This window comes from Lissotriton vulgaris, chromosome 6 (genome assembly GCF_964263255.1).
Source record: "Lissotriton vulgaris chromosome 6, aLisVul1.2, whole genome shotgun sequence".
Lineage (NCBI taxonomy): Eukaryota > Metazoa > Chordata > Amphibia > Caudata > Salamandridae > Lissotriton > Lissotriton vulgaris.
In genome coordinates, this window is record NC_141694.1 from 29,928,197 (window position 1) to 29,955,282 (window position 27,086).

Genomic DNA, 27,086 nt, shown 5'->3' on the forward strand with positions numbered 1-27,086 from the left:
CAATAGGCAGCGTCTGATTGGTAACGCGGGCATCGGGCAGTGCCCGAGGGGCCGGTGTCCGAGTTCTGCTGTGGGCCTCTTTTTTTAGCAGTCTGGGGGGCCATTTGGGCGCTGTCTCCATTATTCGATCAGCCAGCGGCCCAGTGGGTGCACGAGTGGCCTTTCTAGAGGCAGATGGGTGCTCACTACCTCCGTTTAGCCACAGACAAGAGGTGTCACTCCCTTTGTCTCGCTGGCCGGCCCATTAATTTGTGCACATAACGAGCGGGGGCAGGGGGCCTGAGTACAAGTGGCCTCACTTGTTTCACCGCTGTAAACTAACACATGCATTTTTTTTACCCCCTCCTAATTTTTTTATATGATCACGCCATAGCAGTGATTTGAGGAATGATTATGCAAATGTGGGCCGTTTTTTTTTTTTTTGCGTGCCCGGGCCGATTTTCAATCCCAACCCAACCCTGCCAATAGGTCTCGCCTTTGGGACCTTATAAGTATTTAGTTATGCAGAACAATATCTTTGGTGCAACAACATCAACTGTTGCATGGCTAAACACTTATAAGGTTCCAAAGGCGAGACCTATTGGCTATGCCAATGCTTGTTATGTGGGGCGACGCTGCTCTGCCTTAGATGAGGAGCCGCCACTGGCTCATCTCCGCCTGGAGTAAGACTCGGCTACTCACAGACAAACCTTTGTGAGGCGGAGCGTTGAGTTCAAGATGAATTCACATCTCCCAGGAGCCGCGAGTTGTTGCCTCTGCCCCTCCAGATCTCTGTCTGTTCGTTCTGCTTTCAATCCGGTGTCCCGCGGCGACGCCCCGCTCCCGCCCTGGAGGGGGTTCAGATGCTGCACCAGAGCCCGACGGTTCTCGAGATTCATTTCCCTCTTAAATACTTTGGACAGGTAACGGTGAACTCTGCTTCTTCCAAAAAAAGCTGAATATTGCTTTCATGTTGGTTACGTTAAGCGGCGTCTGAGAAGTTTGGATTTCATTGTGTTTTTTCTGCATGCATTCATGTTACACCTTCAGTAGTTCTGCTGGATGTGACCATTAAAACCAAGCTTTTATTTAATATCATTTCAAAAGGAGCGAACCTGTGCGCGATAAAAATCTGTAACCCTTTGACTCCCGCGTGAAGCTTGCACTGCTCCCCAGTTTTTGGAAAACCTGGGGTGGCTCCTGCCTGCGGTGACTGGGCCCTCTTCCGGACCCCGATGCAATTTGTACATTGCCCCCGCCAGGGATGCCAATGCCAGCACCAACCCAACTACTGACCATCGCTCTTCTGACAATGCGGCAGTTGTGCTCATGTGTGAATTAGACTGACAGCGTCACCATGTGGCAGAATTTTATAAGTGCCGATGATGACAATTAAGTGCTGGTGCTGAGAAACGGAAACCACCAGCAAAAATTAAGCACTCGCTGCAACAAAAAGTTGTCTCTAATTTCTAAACTCAGAAAGGTTTGTTTTTTGTATACAGTCAATAGATGAGATAAATGATTACATGTGTCGTGTTAGAGTGTCTATTTAATAGGTTAGAAAGTCCCTCATTCTAAAGGAGGCAGAAGGACATTTCCCAACAGCGAATACAAAGAAGACGAGACTGCTGTCCTCCTAAGGGCGGTACAAAATGTGATTGACAACGTCACAAGCCAATAGTGGAAGGCTTCTGAGCCAAAGAAGCCAATGGCTGAAGAAGGCCAAACCAAAGCCGCTTAGACTAAGTACACAATACAATCCCTTGGACGTAAATGGCAAAAGCTCCACATGTTAAACCTGAAAATGAGTCCCCAAGGCATGTTGCATGTGCACTGCAATGTGGTATAAAGCCAGATTGTCTATTGATTTTGCTGTTTAATAAAGTGTACGTACTATAATCACATTTCAAGTCTCATGGAGTCCAGTTAGAGGTAGCGGGGGGTAGCATGTGCGGACCCTGGGCCTGATATAGATCTGGGTGGACGGGTTGCTCCATCACATCAGTGACGGATATCTCATTATTATTATTATTATTATTAGCGGGTTTATATAGCGCTATGAATAAACTCCCGGAGGAGTATCTCCGCGCTTGTGACAACCTGCCGGAGGAACTAAAAGAGGGAGAAATGATATTAAAATGATTCAGAAAGGAACTCATTAAGACCCAACAAGGGTGTTTGGCTAAAGTGAACTAAACAGAAAAGTTTTCAGATATTTTCTAAAATGAAGATGGTTATAGCATTGTCTCAGAGAGAGTGGGAGCGCGCTCCAAAAATTAGGACCCACCACAGACAAGGCCCTACCGCCTAGCCTAGTTTTGTTTATCTTAGGAACGTTCAATAAGAGCTGTTCAGTAGACCTAAGGGTACGGGTGGGGAGATATGGAACAAATTTATTAGCCAAGTATTCTGGTCCCAATTCATTGAGGCCCTTATGAATGATGCAGCAGGTCTTAAACTTCACTCGTTGACGTATAGGCAGCCAGTGAAGTTTGTGTAGTAAGGGTTTGGAAGGAGATCTGAGCGGTGCATTAAGTACTAACCTGGCTGCTGTGTTTTGCACTACCTGCAGACGATCCAAAACCTCTTCATTTGCACCTGCCAGGAGACCATTGCAATAATCAAGACGGCTGATGACTAGAGCCTGAACTAGAGTTCTCCTATGGGAGTCAGGGAGGAAAGGAAATATCCTACGGAGGAGACCTATCACGTGGAAACAGGTTCCCACAGTGGTGATAACATGTTGTTTCATGGTCAACTCCGGTTCCAGTCGGACTCCCAGGTTCTTGCTTATAGATTTAGGTTCAGGAACTGGGCCCAAATCAGGAGACCACCAATCGGGGGACCATTGGACCCTGGCTTCACCGAAAAGCATCACCTCAGTCTTTCCAACGTTACATTGGAGAAAATTTGAGGACATCCACCTTGCAATTGCCTTCATCCCATCGGAGAAAGATTGTATGATCTCCAGAGTTAGTTGTTTGAAGGGGAAAAGCAGCTGTGTATCATCAGCGTAGGACACTGGGCAAAAGCCAAAAGCTCTGGTTATTTCTGCCAAGGGGGCCACATAGGTGTTAAATAGGGTAGGGCTCAAACAAGAACCCTGCGGGACCCCCTTGGTAATGTTAACCTCTTCCGACCTAAACTCACCCATGGTGACACATTGGGTGCGGTTGGAGAGGAAGCTTTTAAATCCAATCCAGTGCCCTACCACCGATTCCACTCACAGACAGTCGTTCGATCAGGATGTTGTGGGAGATGGTATCGAACGCTGCCGATAAATCTAGCAGTACCAGGACAACAGAATAGCCTTTGTCCTGGTACATCCCTAGATCGTCCGTTATCGACAGCAAGGCCGTTTCGGTGCTATATTTTGGCCTAAAACCTGACTGTGATGGATCGAGGCTGCCAGATTGTTCCAGATAGGTGGATAGATGTTTATTGGTGTGCTTTTCGATGATTTTCCCTAGAAATGGTAACGGGGAAATAGGCCTGAGATCAGACATATTGGTCCAAGGGAGGGATGTGTTTTTCCTAACCGGTCTGACTAAAGCTTTTTTCCAGTGCTGTCGAACAGTCCCAGTTGTAAGTGAGAGATTCACCAGTCTCTGAACATCAGGACCCAGTGTTCTCCCTAAAGGACCCATAAGTCTAGCTGGAAGTAGGTCAGCAGGGCTCCCACTTTTAATATCAGTGAGCAGTTTCTCAACCTCTACCAATGATATTTCAGGAAAATCATTAAAGGAGTAGAGATTTATGGGCGATGGTTGCACCAAAGTATGATTATCCTGACTACTCATGGCAGGGATAAGTGTCTCTATTTTTTTATAAATGGCATCGATTTTTTCAGTGAAAAAGCTGGAGATACTATCACAGAGATGTTGTGAAGCCATATCTGCACTCTTTCATGCTATAGGTTTTAGAAAAGTGTTGACAATCTGGTATAATACTTTCGAATTGTTACCAGCTGCCTCTAACTGTGCGGTAACATGATTCTTTCGAGCAGATCGTATGGCTTTGTGATAGATGTTAAGGGCCTTTTTATAATTAATTTTATCTTCCTCTAGATGAGATTTCCTCCATATCTTCTCTGTCTTTCTAGCCATGCGTTTAAGACTACGCAGTTCTTCCGAATACCAGACCTCTTGTTTCTTAGCAGGGCTTATTTTAAAAGTTTTTATTGGAGCAATTTGTTGTACTGCAGTATTAACTGCTAGATCCCAATTGAAAAGAGCGGTGTTGATTTCATCCGTGGGTAAAATGGGAGGGGGGAGATATATCTGTTCAAAAGTAGCGTCGGTAATTTTATGCCACTGCCTTCGTTTTGATGGAAATTGAACATGGGGAGTAGGGTGTGCGCCCTTCATAGGCATAGAGAACTCAAGCACAAAGTGGTCTGTCCAATGGTATTGTTTAGGAGTACCACATTCAATACCAGGGAAATTAGATATTATCATATCTAAGGTGTGCCCTGCTTGATGTGTGGATCCACTATTACATTGCTTAAGTCCTATTAAGGATATGTCGGTCAAAAAAGATTGTACCTCGCTATTGTTCTCTTCCTCACTGTGAATATTAAAATCCCCAAGCAGCAAGAATTCTTTATCTGGGCATACATGAGGTGCTAATGCTTCAACTAGCAGTTTGGAAGTATTTTTTATGGGGCCAGGAGGGCGATAGACCAAAGCTCCTTTTCTGCTATGTTTAGCAGATGAACCAATCTGCCGAAATGTGAATCCCATTATATCCTATGGAATTAATATTTCAAGGGACTGGATATCCTGTTGTGATGGAGTAACCCATCCACCAAGATCCAAATTCAGGCCCTCTGCCTTCATCTTTTGTACCCGCCCTTGCTACCTTAGACATGGTGGCCAAGAGAGCGGTAGCAAGAGCCGGGCCTGGGATCGGCCGTGGCTCGAAGAGCCAAAGCACGAGCCGGGACTTAAAAATAATTATCATATCGACCCTGCAACAAATTATTTATTAAAGCATGTGCTTGCATAATAAACATTGTCGTAAATATGTCACGTAAAATGTGCCAAGAAGTTTTAATAACTTGTTTATTTTTGAACATTTGTGTTTTTATTTCTAGTTCATTAAAAGAGCATGTTCTGTTCCTTACAGTACTTTGTATGGTGGGACTTTAAATCCACACTTATAAAGCTAAAGTCATGGTTCCAAGTTACAGAATTCAATCTTCTGCTAGTTAAAAGCCAGTACTGGCTGAAGGTGTTCCATGTGGAAGGGGCAACTTGCTGCTGTAGTGAGCATCTTGGAATAAAGTATTAGATCCTGTACACCAAGAAGAGACATGACTATATTTTGTGAAAATTTTAACGACTCCTTTTGAATAACAGTGCAGCTATGTAACCTACTAACTGGTAGACGTTGAGAGAAGCGCAGAGCGTCCAGTCTTGATGGAATTCATTTACTGCTTTCACTTCAAGGCACACATTTCAAAAGAAGCTTGTTTTATAAAATTGCCTGCAGTAACCTTTGTGGTTAAGGCTGGCTCTGGCATTTTAACATCTCCCTGTTCACTAATAAGATTATCAGCTAATTAATATTTGAAGGAGGGAGTTCCAAGTCCAGCATCCCTCATGCTACCTGAAACCACCCGGAGGTTCAAGCACCCAGTGATGTGATACCAAAGGTAGAAGGTTTCCTTCAACCATCAGGGGTGGGTCGCATGAGTGGAGCATTGCTTGGGTATGGGTTACTTCCTGGCATTTATCATTGAACGACAAGCCAAGGGCACTAGGACCCTGCAGCAAAGAGCTGAGCCCCACCGCCGACACCGAGAAAGGGAGCGGTCGAAGCGGTTGGGGAACAGGAAGGGGCGGGGATTGACACACATTCCAAAGGACCACAAGGGAAGAAGGGTGAGCTGTTGCTCCCTAGATTGGCAACAATAAAAGATGAGGAGCTAACCTGCCTTCTTTGGTCACCAAGACATGACTTCTGGCAAAAGAAGGTGGGCCGATATCCTTCTACAACCTCCCTAGAGACCAACGGTGACAAAGGTGAGAAAGCAACAACCGAGGCAGCTGTTGTGGTCGCCCGCCACAACATAGTGCTCTGCGGCCTCAAGGGTACAACCTTTAAAGATGGAAGGCTGCCAGCAAATGTGAGCTCGCCAGAATCCTCAGCGTCACGAAAACGCACTCATGAAAACCCCTGAGTCTGCTCTGTAGGTGAACACATTGCCTGCCCATTAGAACACCCCAGAAATCCCGGCGGTCGATTGAAATCAAGAACAAGTGTGTTGAAATTAGCGTCCCAGAAGATATTGTGGTGGTCAGAACGCAAGATCTTTCAGAGCCATCTTGGAGCCAGGCATCGATTCAGTTTCTTCTCCCGTAGTAGGTAATGGTACCCATCATCTTGAAATGAGGCAAACTAAAAGCTCCACAGAAATGTATGGAACTGCCCATTTTAAGGTCAGGCAAGTCACAAATCTCTTTAGAATCAATGGTGGCGGCATTATGAAGTCTGGCAACTCACAAAATGTGGTCTTCTGAACACCTGAAAAGTAGATTGCAGCATCGAACATAAATAATTCTTCATCACTAGTCCGGCTTCAACAGCTGCAGCCAATATCAACATTCACTAGGGCCTTAGAATGGGTGAAGAAGTCATCCCTACCTCCATCTTCTGACGCCCTCTACCCTTTGACCTCACAGACCCCAGATCAAAGGAGCCTGGTGTGAAAAATGGAATAGCCCTGTGAGCCGCACACAAGAACTACACTGACCAGCCAAAGACCTGTTCCTCAAGTTGGTCGTATAGGATGCATGACATTAACTTGTGACAGCACCCCAAAGACCACTCTACATTTAAAGGTCTGATCGAATGCGTAGCGTAGAGCCTTGACTTGCAGCAGCACACTCAGCAGGGAATGTCGGGGCTGATGAATCGCTCGATGACTTTGCAGTCAGATTATGGAAGCTTGAAAGGTACTGCGAGTTTGGAGAATTCAACAATAAGGAATCAATAATATTGCAGATCATCGAAGGTTGCTGCTTATAAACTTATCGCCACAGGATTTTAATAGAAAAAATAATACCCTGGACAAAATACTAGCCATAGAAAAGATTGACCCATGGTCATGACACATGCTAAAAACATGGACAATGGGTTAGCATGAACTTTTGAACAAGTACATCGGATTTCAGGTAGTAGGGAAGAGCCGGACAAACTGACGTCAAGCAAGAATGACCGAGCATGCTATCGATGTGTCCATTCATGCTGGTGTCTGCCTCGCCATGGGGCAAAAGTGTAGGAAAGGCAGCAAAGTCAACCATTTTAGAAGGTTGGGTGGCTGAAAATAAAAGGAGGACAACCCAAAAACCAAGGATAAAGTCAAGCCACCGCACAAGACGAATAGAGGCACACAATCAAAGGAACAGGAGAGCGCACATATACCTCATGATTGAAACTGCAGCACCAGAAAGACAATCAGAACAGATCCAGATGCTGGAGAAAAAGGTGATTATAAAACTGCAGCAGTACAGTTACAAGAGGAAAAACATGAAGCCACATTGTTTTGGAGAGTGAAGCCTCAAGCGAAGTGTGCATCTGAATACAACAAGATCAAAAACAAACCGGAACTGTTACCATCCAACGTGGGGGTCTACTACTTGAGGGCAAGGCGCCAAGTAGCTAATCTAGGCAAATTCTCCAAAACTCTAATTTACAACAAAACCTCACTACAAGGTGAAGTACATGTCTTAAGAGGTGAAGTGCCTGCGCCATGCCGTCTCAACAACCTGACTTCACAACTTTTGGGTCTTGCTACCATGACTTATGAAGTGCCAACTCCTCATCATGTGTTGAAGAAGCATTCAGCACGGTTCCAGGGAAGCAGGAAGCTGAAGGGAGAGCAAATCACACTCAGTATTAATGAAGCTCAAAACCACCGATGTGTATCAGTGCATCTACAACTCCAGTCGAGGATGAAATTCTAAGTCACTAGAGCAAGACATCATTGAACCGGTCAATGGACTGACTCTGTGGATGTCCCCCCTCCCATCATTGCCATACCAAAATGAAACACACGGAAAATCCGCATCTCTTTGGGCATGCACCTACCAAACACAACAATACAAAGGAGACACACCCAGGCCCTCACCGAGATGACCTAATCAGTTGCCTCAATCGAGCCTGCATATCCTCCAAGCTAGACCTCTTCAAAGGATACCACCAACAAGTACTGGCTCCTAAGTCAGGCTAGATCGCAGCGTTCTCCACGCTCCTAGTATAATTCCAATACAAACACCGCCGTCAGCTGCCGAGATATGTCAGGAAATTGAGAGGAGAGTCATATGGCCTGTGAAAAAACTGTCTAAACTACAATGATGGCATCCTTGTGTTTGGTCACACAAAAGAGGAGCTTGACAAAGCAATAGAGGACATGTGCAGCCGTACAGAAGAAGCAAGACTGACCCGGAACGGAGAAAAATACGAGTTGGAAAAAGATCTTCATTCGGTACATTTTCTCCCTCCGAGAAATGCAACCAGATCTAGCCAAGGTCAAAACACTCAATAAATCACCAGTGTTAGCTAATGTAGCAGATGTTTGGTCCTTCCGGGGCCTGGCGAGTTACTGCTAGGAAGCACACCACTTGGATACCTCACCAAACAAAGAAAAAAAGCACATGGATCACAGAATGTGCAGAAACCTTAAAGAACATCAAAGAGGATATAGCGTCCATGGACCATCTGGTCTATTTTGATGCATCACTATGCACAGACCTGACAGTAGATGCTAGCCCCAGAAAACAGGGGCCATTCTAGTACAGCACAAGCCCAGATGCGATTCTACCAGGTGAATTATTGCGTATGCAAGCAGGAGCTTCAAAGAGATTGGAAAAAGTACTCTCAACGTGAAACAGAGTCTGGTCATTGTGTGGGAATGTGAACACCATCCCATGTTCTTGTATGGCAAGCCATTTAAAATCATAATGGACCATCAAGCACTACTATCCATCTATGGCAACCCGACCGCAAGATCCCACCATTCATAGAAATGTGAGGAATATGCCTAATGGACTATGACTTCAAGATAGTGCACAAACCTGGGAGAAAACACAACCCTGCAGAATACATCTTCAGACACCCACTTCCAAACACTCGCCTCACACCATCACTGGCAGAGGAGTACCTCAATCTTTGACTGCAGCAGAACGCTCAGCTCTGACCACACTAGAGGAACTTGTGCAACAATTACACCTCTCACTGGGATAAGTTTGAAACATAATGAGAAAACATGGATTAAGTTGCCAACCACAACAGTTAATACAATAGAGGGGTATACAGGGAAAGGATCAATCAATCAATCACGGTTTGTAAAATGTGCTACTCACCCATGAGGGTCTCATGGCGCTAAGGGGGGGGGGGGGCAGTTCCATTGGGGTCATTTGAAGAGCCAGGTCTTGATTGTTGTATTCAAGAACCTACAGGAAGAGCTGTCTGAAAATAAACAAGGAATCATCCTTCATGGCACCTAGCTAGTCCTACCACAAGCAGTATGCTGACGAACTACCAACCTCACACATGAAAGTCACAGAGGGATAGTAGCTACCAAAAAGAAACTAGGAGAAAAGGTATGGCTCCTGGGCGTAGATCATCTGGTGTTAGAAATGACTCAAGCTGGTCACCTGGGTCAAAGCAGAGGGAAGCCCTCAAGACCCAAGCTGCTATGCATGTCAGACTTCCCAGATGCAGTGTCGTCAATATTGAGAGCTGACTTCTATCGATCTTTGGACACTAGGGTATACCTCTTGGTCGTCACTTGTCGAGCATTCTTGTTTCTCTGCTATGCAAAGTACAGTCAACATCAGCAACAGTAGCGGGGCGTGGCTACGCGTGCCGAGATGGTAGATGTGTAACCTGGTAGTTCTGCTGCCTGTGGCCTTATATCCTGCGCCATTGCTCTACCCCGGTGCCATCAAATTAAATCAAAGCTATGCAGGACACCGGACACCCTGCCTGGCATGGATTTCTCTGGGCAGCAGAGCTCGACAGGGCAGAGATGACCGCTCCTTAGAGAGCAAGGGACAGCTCGGAGTATTAGAGGACCCAAGTCCTTAGACTCTTGCCCTGGGCTCAATCGCGGGGCGTGGCGTGTCCGCCTAACATTGCACTGGGGATCTGAGGGACGAATACCCACTTCCTTGCCAGTAGTGGGTCCCTGATTGTGGCATTCCATCTGGAGGCACACTCGACCTCCTGCAACAAAAGACTCTCTTGCAGCGAACAGGTCAGTCCTCCCTGTCTCACTGGATCTAGCGCCTTGCAGCTCTCTCGACCCTCTATCTCCCGGATCCGACCTCTAGATCCTCCGATTGTTGCCTCTTCCTTCCCTGTGCAGATTGGCATTATTGGAGGCGTCTTGCGCCTTGAGCAAAGGTACTCCAAAGTCCTCTTGAACCCTCCTCTGAAAATCTTGGGGGGCTGACTGGGCATCACTGCCATGCATTCTCCCCTACTGGTCAGATTGGAGAAATCTGCTGGTGAAGGTGTGGCGGGGGGCGTGTGGTCTCTGGCTCTGTTTCCCTGCCCGATTACCCTTTACTCCCATGCCCTGCCACTACTGATGATCGGATCCTTACTTTGCAGTAATACTCTGTATTGGCATTCTCAGCGGATTACTTCTGTGGTGGAATGCTATAAGTTCTCCCTGCCTCCTGCCCCCTCTCTTCTCTGGGGTGAGGCCTGTGCACCCACAAGCGGGCACAAATATGAGCGGCGCTGCCTGATTCTGCATTACTGTGGTACTACATGGACCACTATACTCTGGGCTTCACTATGGGCAAGTTACCAACCACGGTATCTGCCCACGTGGACTGCTTCCCAGCGGCACCTCAGTTCCGGAGCCCTCCTTGCCAGCTTCCACTCTGACTGATCACAAGGCACGATGCTAGCAAACTAGACTATACCCTTACCACCATAGTGGGGATCCGCTCCTCACTGTAAACCAAAATAGATGCGTTGTCTGTTCAACTTACATTGCTCGATGAGGACCACTGCAAATTAGCTGACCGAGTCTCCTGTTTAGAGTCAGCGCTCTCTTAACTGAAACCTCTGCTGATGGAAGAATACTCACAGATCTCCTAGACAGTGTGACAATGTGGGCGGGTAGGGTAGGGCAGAGGAAGCTGAAGGCCATGCCCAAAGAAGCCGTCTCAGAATCATGGGCCTCCCGGATTGTGCAGAGGGGAGGACCCTAATTACTTACCTCGAGACCTCGATCAAAAGTGTCATGCCTTGGCATAGACGTACCTCTTTCTTATTTATTGAGTGGGTCTACAGGGTTCCTACACGCCGACCTTGCCTGGCCAGGCACCTTGCCTGACGGTTGCCAAGATCCTCCATTTTAAGAACTGTAAAAAAATCCTAAGAGAGGTCCGGCACTTGCTCCACTGATTGTGGACAACAATCGCATGCTGCTGTTCCCTAACTACATGATAGCGGTCTAACACCAGTTCTCCTCTTTCCTATGTGTAATAAATGCAAACTCTGTTTGTTGGGACAGCAACATTCCTTATTGTTCCTGGCCAAACTCAGTCACTGACACCCACACCATCCACTTCTTCGAAAACCTTGTGGAAGCACAGGAATGCACGGAACAGATTGTGCTCTCAACTGGAAGGGTGGCATGAGTATACTAGGAGCAACTTCCACCATGGGTGCATTGGCATAACACCCTTGCTGCTTCACTGCTTGCCCTTCCCGCAGTATGATCCTCCATGCAAATTGTCAAACAGCAAAGGATCGACATAGGGCATTGGTCATCGCCTCCACCTTCCACTGTGATCACAGCACTTTGGGGGGAATCCGGAGGGCCCTTCCAGTGAGGTGGACTCTGCCACACCCCATCTGTTGCCCTTGGAGGAGCACAAGCCTCCCCTGGTCACTCCACCAGGCAGCAGATTACTTTTTAGGTCTCGCCTAGCGACGCAGCGCGAAAGCGCTGTCGCTAGCGAGATCTATTGTTATGGACTTGCTTTGGAAGGGAGACAGGACATGTACACGTGCAGGAAGGACTGCAATTATGAACGCGCCCGTGAACACGCACGTACAGACACACAATGTGCACATCTCCTGTCCCCCTTCCGTCCTCGCAAGCCTCATGCAATTTCACTTTCGTTTTCTTAATGTGTACGCGCGCTCAACTCAGGATGTCCTCAAGCCCGGTGAGCGACGCGCTTTTTATTCTAACAGCCTGTCTATCCTATAACAGCTCTCTCACTGACAGCAGCCGATTCAAAGCACACAGTTACCCTAAATTAGTTCCAGAAAGCTTGAAAACCAACTTCTGCAATGGACCCCCACCTGAAGCTGTTGCAAACCCCATCGGAGAGATCAGGCGCGGGCCTCCCGGCAACCCCTCTTTGTCGATTGATTACTCTGCCACATAACGCTCACCTGCTCAGGGACCGCTCCAGGACACCGGTCCCCTCTCTCCGAAAGTACGTGCAGACATGCGATTGGCACATGTACGGCGTCTCTTTTACTGAGGAGATGTGCACGCGTACAGACAAGCGATGTGCACATCTCCTGTCCCCCTTCCGTCCACGCAAGCCTCATACAGTTTCACTTTCTTAATGCGCATGCGCGCTCAACTCGTTTTTACTAGGATTGAAACCTGTGACCGGATACTACACACAGATTTCTGCAACAGACACCGACGTCATCTGTGCGGGTTTCGGAGCTGTGACCTGCAAGGTACATAAACCTCTACTCAGCTGATCCCGACTCCTCCCTGAATGATCGATCTGGGATTGGAATATGTAGCCTCCGACACATCTCCTGGAATGACCCGCCGACATCAGGAGCTATTTTACTGCGAATGGATCCTTCGACCTGCAGAAACTCCCCGGGTTGTTGAATTGAGGTAGACAGGGACACTTTGGAAACCTACTCTCCTGAATCAAAGTAGACACGGACACTGTGGAAACCATGTTCTCCTGAATCGAGGTGGACACGGACACTGAGGAAACCTACTCCGATATTGAGGTAGACAAGGACAATGTGGAAACCTACTCTCCTGATTCGAGGTAGACACGGACACTGTGAAAACCTACTCTCCTGATTCGAGGTAGACATGGACACTATGGAAGCCTTCGCTTCTGAATCGAGGTAGACAAGGACACTGTGGAAACCTGCTCTCCTGATTCGAGGTAGACACGGACACTGTGGAAACCTACTCTCCTGAATCGAGGTAGACAAGGACACTGTGTAAGCCTTCGCTACTAATTCGAGGTACACACAGACACTGTGAAAACCTACTCTCCTGAATCAATGGAGTACACAATAGTTAGCTGTGCTGCTCAGTCGAGGCATGTGGTCAGTGTAGTGTTGTTTGCCACAGACAATCCACTCCAGTTTGCCTTGCAGTTCTACCAGTTTTAGGTTGGGAATTGGGGTATGTGTGTCCGCACAGTAGTAGAGCTGCCTCCCTAATCTGGGATGTAGTACATCTGCCCAGAGGCATAACAAATGCCCCCACAGCCCCTGTGGTGCGGGGGCTCAGGCTCCAGGGGGCCCCCTCAGCACAGTACCCTAGGCTGAGAGTTCCTGATTGAGTCCAGAGGGGGCTCCTCCATGTACTTCGCAGGAGACCTCCTCAAGTTTTGTTACGTCACTGCGTCAGCCCTCATACAACCTTTACTTCTGCTTTATTATCGTTATTATTATTGATGTTATTGTTTTAGTTGCTGTTATAATTGTTATTTTTATTCCTGTTGGAATTGTTGTTATTATGATAATCCTCTACTCTCACTCACACGAAGCCTAAGAGAGGCGGAGAACTCGTGGGAATGGAGGACCTTTGGGCTTGTAGTACATATGTTTTTGCTATGTTTGTATGCCTTGGGGTTTTACTTGTGCCTGGTGTGGGAGGAGTCCGCATATGCCGCGTACAGATGCACTGCTCAGTTCAGCCCTATTCAGGTGACACTAGTATCCCATTTACACTGGGGTCTCTGTGCTCCATGTGGCCTTAACATGTGGCTGGCTCTTCTGTTGTGCACGTGAATCCACAACTGGCTGGCATCATTCAGTCAGTTGTAACATTGCTGCTCTCAGGAGCAGGTGAGCCCACTCCAAGATGTCTGCTCCAAGACCCCAAGACATGGCCTCTCTTCTCCTTTGCAGTGTCCTCGCTGGCTACAATGGCACCATCTTTGCATACGGACAGACGGGAAGTGGAAAGACCTTCACAATAACTGGCGGAGCAGAGCGATACAGTGACAGGGGCATTATTCCACGAACTTTATCCTACATATTCCAGCAACTCCAACAGGTACAATGCTTTCTATTCATATTTCTTTCAAAGCAATAATGTGACTTTTGTGCTAGTGGAGAAACAGAACATGACTATTGCTTCTGGAAATGGAACAAATACATTGCACTAAGAAATGTCACAACAGAGCCTTCATTAGAAATGATAAAATGCAGTAACAATCAAACCCACCTCTGTTTTTCCCATCTTTGTTTTACCAAAATAAGCTGGCACTGGCCCTACCGTACAGGGTCTATTTTGCAGAGTGGGTGGTTATTAGAGATCCACTAGAGTGAAGGTAATTGGGGGTAAAGTGTCCATCAGGATACCAAAAAGTGTACATTTAAAGACCCATCCTGTGTTCATGGCGGAGATACGTTGTTATGGCACTTCCACCTTGATGTACTAGCATGGCAGACCAATAAGAAAAGGTTCATCCTCGGGGATCCCTGGCGATCACCCCAATCCGCTGAGTGTTCTCCGGATGTTTGAGGGGCATTTAAAGACTTTTTCTGTCTGGAACTGCTATACTTTACATTGTGAACTGTGACTAAAAGGCAGGTGAAAATGGCATCATAAAGGGCACCTAACTTTGGCGCCACTCAGGTGGCAGCTCTTGCATCAGGAAAATCAGTTTTCACCTCACACTACAAATGAGGTGGGTGAGCTAAGAGAAGAACAAATGGGACATTTGCCAGTTGTTGGCTGGTGTCCTGTTACTGCCCTCTGCGAGGTCCTTAACATTGTAAAAACACCAAATGTACACCAGACTTCTGGGCAAATAACATCTCTGAGCTGAGTACTATAGCAAAACGCCCCACTATATGTTTCCAAGTAAATGATTTCTTTTAGATTGTAATGTGTGCCAATGTTTTCTTAACTGACTTGAGTGTTCATTTTTGGAAGAGGGTGTCACTATACATTGAACTAAAATGACCATGTGATGCCATAGAGACTGGGCCAGAGAAACATAGCTCCAATGGCGGATCAGATCACAATGCCACCAGGACAAAAGCCAAACACATCATCTCTAATGTTTTCTGACTCTGCCAGCCCTAAGGAAGAGATAGCAGTGGTGGTTGGTGAACTAGGAAAGTGGTGGAGCTTGAATACCCGTCTTGAACAGAAGTCAGCCTGACTTCAGGGTTGTTTGCATAGGTTCTTCTCTGGACAAAATGTGGATAAAAGAGCATAATGTGGGATTTTGCTGCACAATTTCCCCTAAATTGGTTAACAGTTCATGGGTTATTAAGGGATACTAATGAGTTATTCCAATACTTCAGGGGCGGCTCCTCTGCTAAGGCGAAGGGGTGTCGCCCCACTGCTCTCAGAGCAGTGAAAAAAGGAAAACAAAAATGGTATTAACATCATTATTAACATTTTATTTTTGTAGCTACTGGGCTAGGTTAGGGAAGGGGTCACAGGGGGAGGAGTGGTAGGCAGATCAGGCTGTAATACACAACTTGGTGAGGAACTTGCACAGGGTCATATTCCCCATCTGAGCACTGAACCACGGCGCTCAGACCAATCACAATGCTGCATTGTAGTGTTGTGAGTGGCTTAGAGGAGGGAGCCTGTGTGCTTCCTGCTTCCATTCCGGGACTCATCGGAAGGGAAGCGGAGGAGAGACACAACCGGCCGAAGAGGTAAGTGTTTTTTATTAATAGTTTTTTTTTCACCCCTGTCTCCCTCCACCCCGTTCCCTGCCAGCCACCACTGCAATACTTTAAATACCTGGTTTGCCAGCCATACTTCATCTTTCCAGGGTTATTAAGAGTTTACCTTCCCTAAACTTTCTGTTATGGCTTACCAATTGTTTAAATAAGTATAGCATCGTTCATCACTGTTGCAGTGCACATCCTTGACTTTTTCAGCTTGCACCTCACAAATACATTCACAAACCATATGTTATGTCTAGAACCCGCTTGTAAGGAGCAGGGTGAAAACCTCAACATTAACACAAATATGACACTCTCACTTAACAAGAAAACCCATTTCACTTGCTCTGCCATCCTCTGAAACCACCAACTTGCTTTACAACTGCTTGAGAATCAAGACTGTTCTGCTAACCCTCATCCTCCTCCTTCTCGATTAACCCTCACCCCAGTAACTAATCCTGATTCCTAGCCCCACTTTATGTTTCCTTCTTACCTGCTGGTCTGTCTTCTAATTAGTGCACAATCTAGGATGTCTACAAATCTGCATTCCTATCTCCGACTCCATCACAGACCTCTTCATCGCCAAACTTGGCTTAGAGACGGTGTGCCACCCAGCCTTGAAGCCATCCCACATGGATACCGCCCCAAGGAAAACTGCAGAAAAGATTAAGAATTCTATAGGATCTCATATTTCAAAGAATTGGCTGCTGATGATGAATGTGAATCACTTCTTGTCCACTCCTCACTTACACTCACACTATGGATATGCAAGCTTCCACTTAACTTCACATTTGCAGATGTCTTCTTTGGTGTCACCATTGTAACCCGCAACAATCCATGCATCCTTGGAGAGTTGACCTACCAAACCTCACTCAAACAAAATAATTCATGTCAAGCCTATAGACTCTCTACTTCTTCCACGTTGTGTCCGAGCATACACACTGAGCTATATGCTGCCCTTTTACCAGCAGGTCACATAAGTGATGTGAAACAATTCTGTTGTTGGCTTTCAATAGACTGAAAGCTCTCAAGCCCTCTCTGTACCGCTCAGCCAAAGATCTCCTGGTTCAGTACAAATTTAAAGACATTGAAGGCAGAAAAGGAAACCTTGTCAGAGGAGGAAATCAAATGATCCCAATGACAAGCTCCACTTCCATTATCACACAAAGAAAAATAAATCACCATCAAAAATAACACTACTCCTGTAACAAAGAAAAATACCCATCCAAGGATTGCACAGGATCCTTTCAGAGTTCCATAACCTGACAGTCCTACGGGTATACCGGAGTACCGAGCTCTCTGTGATGTCATTGCAAAGGATCATGCTACGAAAGACAGACCATGGAACACTAACTCAGAACCAACCTATCCAACATGAAACCTCATCAAACTATGAAGAACAACATGATGTCTGCAGGAAGATTCCAAAATCGGTGTTCCTTCAATCCACCTTCAATCTCGCCGAGCACTAAAGACCTGGCTATTTAACCAATAACCTCAGCTGTATGCCCTGCTTTTATGCTCACGACCTGCCTTTCTGTTTCAGCACAAAGTCCATATGGCGCCAGGAAACCCTTTCTGGGTAGCTGTTGCGCCCTGCAAATTCAAATAATAATAATAATAATAACAATACCTTACCCACTAAATTTAAAGAACTACTCAAGGCAAGTAGCCTTCTTCCACCCGTCGGTCCCCTAGGTCACCTAATGCTTTGAAGAACATCCGTCTCGCCACTAATGGCACTGCCCCAGCCAGAATTCAACAACTTCCTAACCACAGGCATCTTCGCTCCCTTCTCAGTACCTCATACATCAAGCTGATCAAAAAGAGCACCTTGATCCAGCACAGGCAGCCGGCTACTGACCGATTATCAATGGATATTCCTAGACAATCCGAGTGAAAAAGCCACCTTCACTAAGATCTCCAACTTTCTAGAAGAAAACCACTTACTCTCTGATCACTGACCTGGCTTCTACCATGCAGAGATCTCGATTTGAGATGACTCAAAACTCACATTTAATAAAAATATAGTTGCCGTCCTTTTACTTCTGACCTGTCTGCCACCTTTGATTCAGTTCATTACCATTCCCTAAAACGAGGCTTGAAGATCTTGGCATCCAAGAACCATCCTAGACTGGATCTCCACCTACCTCTCTGACAAGTGAAGCATCATCTTGCTCTCTTCATACCCCTCAGCTCCGATTTGCTATAGGCCTCTCATCTCTGCACTCTTTTTCAAGGCTTTACCTCGGCTTTACCTCGGTCCATTATAGCTTTCTACAGCTATAAAGGCTCAGATCATCAGGTAGTTAGAAATGTCTCTGAGCGGTTTACCAACAAATGATACTCAATCAACTGCAAATAAACTCATCCACAACTAAGATCCTCACTGATTGAAATTATAAGGATTAATAGCGTACGCCCATCAGGCACCAGGAGCTTGTCCCAACACCTTGCTAATATCAACTAGAATCTAAAACTTGGGAGTGATCTTCGAGATAGACCTATCAGTCACTCCTCAAGTGAGCCAAGTTTGTGAAACACTTTCTCTAATGTGTTTTCCTGCAGTTAGGTTTCCCCCAAAGGTGCATACCACCATAGTCCTGGCTTTGGTGTGTGTGCACACAACATATATATATTCACTGAAAAAACAAAGGTTGCAGGGACGTTATAGTTAGGTTGACTTTATACCCACACAAACCATAGAAATTCAGCAGATATAATTATATGTAGAGTTCTATTTTAACTTGTGGCCTAAAGTTAATTAGCGGCTCAAGTTTTAGTTTCTTCAGATAAGTATAACTATAACTGCTGAATTTCTACGGTTTTGTGGGTTCACTGACAGAATATCGAACACACAAATATTGTATCACAAATATTGTTGTCATACATTTAGTTTTTCTATATTGATAAAGCAAAATACAAAAAAAAGCCCCCAAAAATATTGTTTACACTGATCTCAATAAACAAATAAAAATAGTTTTTTGCATAAATATACATTTTAAAATGTATATATAAGAACACAAAACTATAAAATGTATATTACATAAGTAACGTTTAATAATAAAGTAAAATGTATACTTATATAAATATACACAAATAAAAACAAATTTTTATGTATACATATCTACTTATATTAATTGCTTTTAATGTACTAATATAAAAAAGCATATATTTATATATATATATATATATATATATATATATATATATATATATATATATATATATATATATATATATATATATATATATATTACAAAATGAAGCAGTGACAAAGACCTGCTGAGGCTGAAATGCATTGCCAAAAATAAACTGATTTGAAAGTGGAACGCTGAGTGCAATCCCTTTGTGCCCTACTGGTTGTGAGCACCACTTTGACAATTTAATACGGGACCCCGTTGCCATTGTTCTTCACCAGCCTCGATAGGTGGATGTGGCTGGGCTTCCACGGTACATATGCAACACACATATATTTATATATTAATAAATACAAAAAACATTTAAAATGTAGAAATTAAAAATTATAAAATTAAAAAGCACATTTACTAAAAAAATTGATTTAAGTAATAAAAATGTATACACATTATTTTTTACATATATTTAACGCTTTAACCGCGGCGGTTTTTCCGCTGTGGTGCGGACGATCTATTGAGTGGGCGGGGCTCCGTTGGCCGACGGCAGCACCTGCGAGGTAGTGCTCCCGTCGGCCAACAAGAGCATGGAAGGGGTTAAACAATAATGAAATAAATCCTAAACTATGTAAAAAATAAACATACTATTATACTTTAATAATTCCACTCCAGTCTGTGCAACAGTAGGAAAGTGTTGGACTCCGGTGGGGTAAGGTTTACTCTTCCCACTCCAATCTGTGCAACAGTATGGAAAGCGTTGGACTACGAAGGGGTAAAATTGACTATTTCCACTCCTGTCTGCGCTACAGTAGAGAAAGCGTTGGATTCCAGACGGATAAAATGTACTATTTCCACTCCAGTCTGTGCAACAGTGGGGAAAGTGTTGGACACTGGAGGGGTAAAATTTACTAATCCCACTCCAGTCTGTGCAACAGTAAAAAAAGAAATACAGTTCAAACACATAACATATGTTAATATCTCTATTAATTGACCAAAAATATAACATGATTAATATAAACATATTAAAAAAGAATAACTATCTAAAAATGTATAGTTCATTTAAAATTCTCTAATTATTACTTCCATTTAAATGCCACATTATACTCCCACAAACCTAGCAGTACACAATTAAAATATAAAAAACCTAAATTAACATAAGTAGTATATAAACTATTTATTATAAAATTATAACCTATGTGTTAGTTAGTTATAATTGAATAAATTACCACCCTAATCCACTACAAACAATACACACAATATAACTATTATACAATTTACATAATTAATAAGAAATTAAATATATAATTAATTGATAATTGATTATTACTTTACTTCCCACCCTATACCCCTACAATCACAACAACCTGCACCTAAAATATAACATACAAAAACAGACAATTTACTTAATTATCAGTTAAATATTTAATATTAAATTCACAATTGATGAATTATTACTTATGTTCACACCCTATAACACCTACAAATGAAAAAAACATCCTAAACATCACAAGTTTGTTTAATAATCGCACAATTTACATAATTGTTAATGAACTAATTAGTAATAAACAATAATCAATCATTACTTAAGTAACTTCCCACACAATACCCCTACAAACAAAACAACCTTCTCCTAAAATATCATTTACAAAATAAAATAATTACACAATTTACTTATCAATTAAATAATTATTTATAACAAATGAATGATTAATTAATTATACTTAATTAACTTCCCACCCTGTACCCCTGCAAACCTCACAACCTGCCATGCTGCAATAAATTACTATTAAAAGTTGAATGCAAAATTATAAAGAACTTAAAATGAAAAACTTTAATAAAAATTAATAATTATACAAACAATATATTACTTATGCAATTAAAATATTAACTAAAACTCACAAAAAAATGAGAAAATATTTATTACAACGATATTGCAAAAAGTATTAAAAACCAATATTATTGCTAATGATAATACTTACCTGTATATCGATATTTGTGTGCCTCTATATCTATGACATAATATTTTGTCCAAAAACAGTTTTTTTGTTGGTAAAACGTTAACCTAACTAGAACGTGCCCATAACCTTGGTTTTTTTTGTGAATATCTGTTTTTTTTCATGTAAAGTAATATTGGGTGAGATTTTTTTCCCAATTGGACTTCGGATCAAAGATCCAAGTCCCTACTTAGCTATACATTTCTTTCTTTAATAACTCACAAACTACTGAATGTATTTTCCCTAAATTAGAAAAAGGTTGGTTTCTTTTTGGACCAAGATCCACCTTTCTGCCAAATTTGGTATAATTCCGATAAGAGGATTGGGCTGTTGTGTTCAAAAATGCAAAATCCCCATAGACATTGCATTGGGAAAAAGTGTTTTGGGACCCCCTTTTTTCTCAGCCCCTGCTTGACCAATCACCCCAAAACTTTCCAAACCGCAGCTTAAGTAACTTGGATACTGTTATTGAACATTTTGTGAAGATTCATCAAACTGCGTCAGTTATTAACAAAACATGCTTCTTCTTTGGGAAAAATGTATCCTAACTATTACTGGCTATCGTCAGATGGGGGGGGGGGGGAGTATATGTATATATGTGTATATACTCAATGAAAAAAACAGTGGTTACAGGAATGTTATAGTTAGGCTCAGATTTCACTCAAACAAAACCAGTGAAATTCAGCAGTTATAGTTTCCAGAGCTAACTCTAACTTAAACCCCCGCAGTGCACTGCTTATGACTTCACATATTACATCATCCTGGGATTGTGAATGTCACCTAGACGTTTATGAGTGTTAAACATGTATACTAAGGCAAAAGTTAAATTAGTATACCTTCTGCACTACTACTGAGTGATTCCATTTTTTCACTTTGATTATGTGAGTGACTGTGGGTATCTGTGTGTGTGTTGGAGTGTGTGTGAGTGACTATGAGTGAATACGTGGGTGTGTGAGTAGCTATGTGCTTTCTTTAGTGGTTGTATTGGTGACCTGGGTGTGTCAGTGGCTGTATGGGTGTGTCAGTGGCTGTGTGAGTGGCTCTGTGGGTGGGTGAGTGGGTATCAATGTTTGTATGGGTGAGTAAATGGTATCTGCTCTATGAGTGAGTGACTTAGTGTCTAAGTGACTGTATGAACGACTGGCTGTTTAAGTGGGTATTTGGTTAAGTGAGTTGGTGTGTGAGTAGCTGTATTGGAGAGTGTGTGTCTGTGAATAGCTGTTTGGGTGAGTGAGTGGATGTGCGAGTACATGTATGGGTGTGTGAATGGGTATGTAAATGGAGGTGTGGGAGTGGGTTTGTGAGGGCTTGTATGGGCGAGTGAGTGGGTGTGTGTGAGGGGCTCTATAGGTAAATAAGTGGGTGTGTGAGTAGCTGTATGGGTGAGTTTGTGGCTATGTGACTGGCTGCACGGGTGAGTTGCTGCTTTCATGAGTATCTGTATGAGTGTGTGACTGGCTGTATGAGTGAGTAAGTGGGCACATGGAAATTGTAGGGCAGGGCAGGAGCAACATGCTGACCTTGCAGGTGAGGCAGGATGGACACTGGAAGCACTGCACACCATGAAGGGCAAAAGGGAGACTAAAATGGCATACACACAGACAATGAAGGAAGGTGGGAGGAAGTCAGGGGCAGAAGCTAACCACCCAGGGCAGATGGGAGGGGCAGTGCTAGCACAAAAGACCAAGCATAAGTGGCAGCTCAACAGAACACTCGGAGCAGACAAGAGGGGCAGTGGTAGGTCCATGAAACATGGTGGGCAGCAGGGGCATGCACACAGACATTTGAGGGCAGGGGGAGGAGGGTAAGGGTAGCAAGCAAAGTATGGAGACTAAGCAGGAGGGCAATGATAAGTGCCTAGCCTCAGGCAAAGGAAGGCAGTAGAAGTGAGCAGGGATATCAAGCTAACTGGAGGGCAGTAGCAGCACATCGGACCATGCTGGCCATGAGGGAGGGAGCAAGTTCATGGACTAGGACAACAGAGGGCAGGAAGAAAGCGGGAAGGGGCAGCAAGCTAACTAAGGGCAGTAACAGAACAGTGGTCACAAAGGGCTGGACGATGAGACAGAGGTATGGACTTGGAGAATTTAGGCAAGGAGGATGGGGGAGCAGCAAGCTTGGACTGAGGCAGCACAACAGATAATGCCAGGCCGGATCCTGCGTCCAACCTCCCACTGTGCATTATGAGGGACATTGTATTTTATGTTTAATGTTACTTTAACCTTTGTTTTGTCAGTGAATTTCTAAGGTTTTTTTATAGTTAGGTGAATATGTCAGTGACAACATTAACTTCTTGAACTGAAACTAAACTGAAATTCGTCAGTTATAGTCAACCCTTCTTTCTATATAACCTGCGCCCCGGCCATGGACCGCTTATGACCTCACTTATGTCCTCACTCATGACATGTTCTATGACAACATTTATGAAATCACTGATGATATCTCAAATGACATCATTGATGATATCAATGATGACAAATTCCAATGTGTTCGTTTTTTTTATAGTTTACATAGTGGCGGACAACTCACATATTAAATTTCTATCTAATTTTGCCGGCTGTCAACCTAATTGGTATAAGTGTTTACCAAAGGCATGTGCTCCTAATACACCAGAGGTGTGTAAAGGCATTTAAACATTATAATTCTTAGTATTGAAGAGTAACTCTGTGTGGGGGTGTCAGTTGACTTGTGTTCATTATGTTCCACACAAGTTTTTTGGTACTGCAGAAAAGGTTTCCAACAGGGCGATGCATCTATATACTAAGTATTGAAAGCAGCATTGAGTGTATCAGACAGAATCGTCTCAGCATGACAATTTCTACGTAACATAGAGGACTGTGTGAACCAGGGGCTGACCTATGTACATGTTTTGCTTCAGAAGATGGAGTATCTGTAAAGTTTTATGAAGGCTGCAGGCAGTATGACCTTTAGCACCTTAAGACTTCAGTTATCTATAGTGGGTAGTCGGTCTTTTGACAAGTTTAACAGTACCCACTTTTCTACTTCTATCCACTTCATCTCTCGATGTAGGTTCAGTGACTGTCAGGGAATTGATACTGGTAAAGAGTGTCTGTAGTAGGGCATTTGGTATGTAACATGGCGTGAGTATCTGGAGGAACTAGGTTTTCCCTGCACAGTTGTATACAGATTGAACACTGTCTGCAGGATAGGCTGCCCTTTCATCTGTAGTTCACAGCCAACATGAACTCGGCTACCTATGAAGTGAATGGTATAGGTCAATGTTGCAAATAACACAAGCTTGCTTAAGCTATGGGGTTATATGCATGAACGCAGTAAAGACGCTTCATATTATTCTGAGCTATTTTCCACTTGCATTCATAGCTCTACAATTAAAGAGCAATGTGTACAAAAGAAGATTGGATGATGTCATCAGTGATGTCATCAGTGATGTCGTTTGAGATGTCATCAGAGATGTCATAAATGATGTCATAGAGCATATCATGAGTGATGTTATATTTGAGGTCATAAGCAGTGCATGTTGAGGTGCAAGGTATAGTTAACTGATGGATTTCTGTGTTTTTTTTTTAGTTCAAAATGTTAATGTTGTCACTGACCTAACTAAAACATTACTTTAACCTTTGTTCTTTCCAGCACTGATGTCATCAGTGATGTCACTGACCATGTCATGAATGATGTAATATGTGATGTCATCAGCAGTGCATTGCGGGGGTGCTAGTTATAGTTAGCTGAACTAACTATAACAGCAGAATTTCTCTGGTTTTGTATGAGTAAAATGTCCAACTAACAATAACGTCCCTGAAACCTGTATTTTTTCAGTAAATTTCTATGTTTTTTTAAATGCTAACTTCTAACTATAACGTCCCTGAAACCTATCTTTTTTCCACAGAATTTCAAAGGTTTTTTAAATGCTAATTTCTAACTATACCTACAGAGGTAGGACATGTGAAGAAAGAGAAAGAAAGGTGCAGAAAGAAGCAAGAGAAATACAGAAAGGGGCAACAGAAGTCCAGAAAGACTAAGAGATATGCTGAAACAACCAACATAGGTGCAGAAAAAGGCCTTGTTGCAAAGTCATCCTGTGCCCCCAACTTTTTACTGACTGGTACTGGTGGTAACTGACTCTGGCTAACAAGGCCCGGAGCCAGTGCTATGCTGAAAGACCATTAGAAAGACCATTAGAATACAGTGAAAACACTTGCATACACTAGGGTACACTATGGGTTGGGGTACCCCTGTGATTGGCATGATCTCCCCTGTATGGCCCTAGTACATAATTGGGCAGGGGGGTTAAAACTACCTTTAACTCGAAGGTGCATAAACGGGCAAGAAAGGTGCAGAAACAGGGAACAGGAGTGCAGAAAGAGGCAAGTGAGGTACAGAAAGAAGAGCAGTGCAGAAAGAACCAACTGAGGTGTAAACGGAGGCAGTGCAGAAAAAGGTAAGAGGGGTTCAAAGGCTACAGAGAGAGACTAGAGAATTGCTGAAAGAAGCAACCGAGGTGCAGATAAAAGCAAGAGCAGTGCTGAAAGGCGGGGAGGGTGCAGAAACAGCAAGAGAAGTGTAGAAAGAGGCAACGGAGATACAGAAAGAAAAGAGGGGTGCAGAAAGAGGCTAGATATCTGCAGAAAAAAAGCAGCAGAGTTGCTGAAAGAGGCAAGTGAGGTGCAGAAAGAGGCAAGAGATCTGCAGAAAAAAAGCAAGAGAGGTGCATGAGGTGCAGAAAGAAGCAAGAGGGGTGCAGAAAGAGGCAATAGAAGTGCAGAAAGAAGCAAGAGATGTGCAGAAAGAGGCAATAGAAGTGCATAAAGAAGCAACAGAGGTGCTGAAAGAGGCACAAAGGGTGCTGAAAGAGGCACAAAGGGTGCAGAAAGAGGCAAAAGAAGTGAAGAAAAAACCAAGAGAAGTGCTGAAAGAGGCAACATAGGTGCAGAAGGAGGCTCGAGGGGTGCAGAAAGACGGAAGAGGAGTACAGAACGAAGCAACACAGGTGCTGAAAGAGGCATGAGGGGTGCAGAAAGAAGGAAGAGAAGTACAGAAAGAGGCACGAGGTGCTGAAAGAAGCAAGAGAAGTGCAGGAAGAAGCAACAAAGGTACAGAAAGAGGCAAGACTGGTGCCGAAAGGAGGAGAGGTGTAGAAAGAGACAAGAGAGTTGCACAAATAGGGAAGGGGGTGCAGAAAGAATTAAGAGGTGCCGAAAGAGGCAATAGAGGTGCAGAAAGAAGCAAGTGAAGTACAGAAAGAGGCAACAGAGGTGCATAAAGACACAAGAGAGGTGCAGAAACAAGCACGTGAGGTTCAAAAAGAGGCAAGAGGGGTACAGGTAAAGGTACAGGAAAAGGTAGGAGGGGTGCATAAAGAGGCAAGAGAGGTACAGAAAGAGACGGGAGGGGTGCAGAAAGAAGAAAGAAGTGCAGAAAAAGGCAAGAGAATTGCTGAAAGAAGCAACAGAGGTGCAGAAAAAAGCAAGATTACTGCAGAAAGAACCAACAGAGGTGCTGAAAGGGGGGCAAAGGGTGGAGAAAGAGCAAGAGAAGTGCAGAAAGAGGTAACAGAGGTACAGAAAGAGGCAAGAGATGTGCTAAAGCAGGCAGGAAAGGTGCAGAAACAGGAAACAGGTGTTCAGAAAGAAGCAAGAGGTGCAGAAAGAGAAAAGAGGGGTGCAGAAAGGGGCAAGAGATCTGCAGAAAAAAGCAACAGAGGTGCTGACAGAGGCAAGTGAGATTCAGAAAGAAGCAAGAGAGGTGCAGGAAGAGGCAATAGAAGTGCAGAAAGAAGCAACAGAGGTGCAGAAAGAGGAGAGAAGTCCAGAAAGAAGCAAAAGAGGTGCTCAAAGAGGCAAGAGGGAATGAGAAAGAGGCAAGATCAGTGCAGAAAAAAACAAGAGAAGTGCAGAAAGAAGCAACAGAGCTGTAGAACAAGGCACAAGGGGTGCAGAAAGAAGCAACAGAGGTGCTGAAAGAGGCACAAAGGGTGCAGAAAGAGGCAAGAGTAGTGCAGAAAGAGGCAACAGAGGTACAGAAAGAGGCAGGAAGGGTACAGAAAAAAGGA

General features: G+C 44.1%; 1 protein-coding gene across 1 annotated transcript in view; it reads left to right on the top strand.

Moving 5' to 3' along the window:
• Window positions 1-27,086, top strand: part of KIF6 (kinesin family member 6) — a 1,537,786-nt gene that overhangs the window by 232,176 nt on the left and 1,278,524 nt on the right. The window contains exon 4 of the mRNA XM_086925888.1: window positions 14,143-14,290. Coding sequence (XP_086782014.1) covers window positions 14,143-14,290 — 148 coding nt within the window. The remainder of the gene's footprint in view (window positions 1-14,142; window positions 14,291-27,086) is intronic.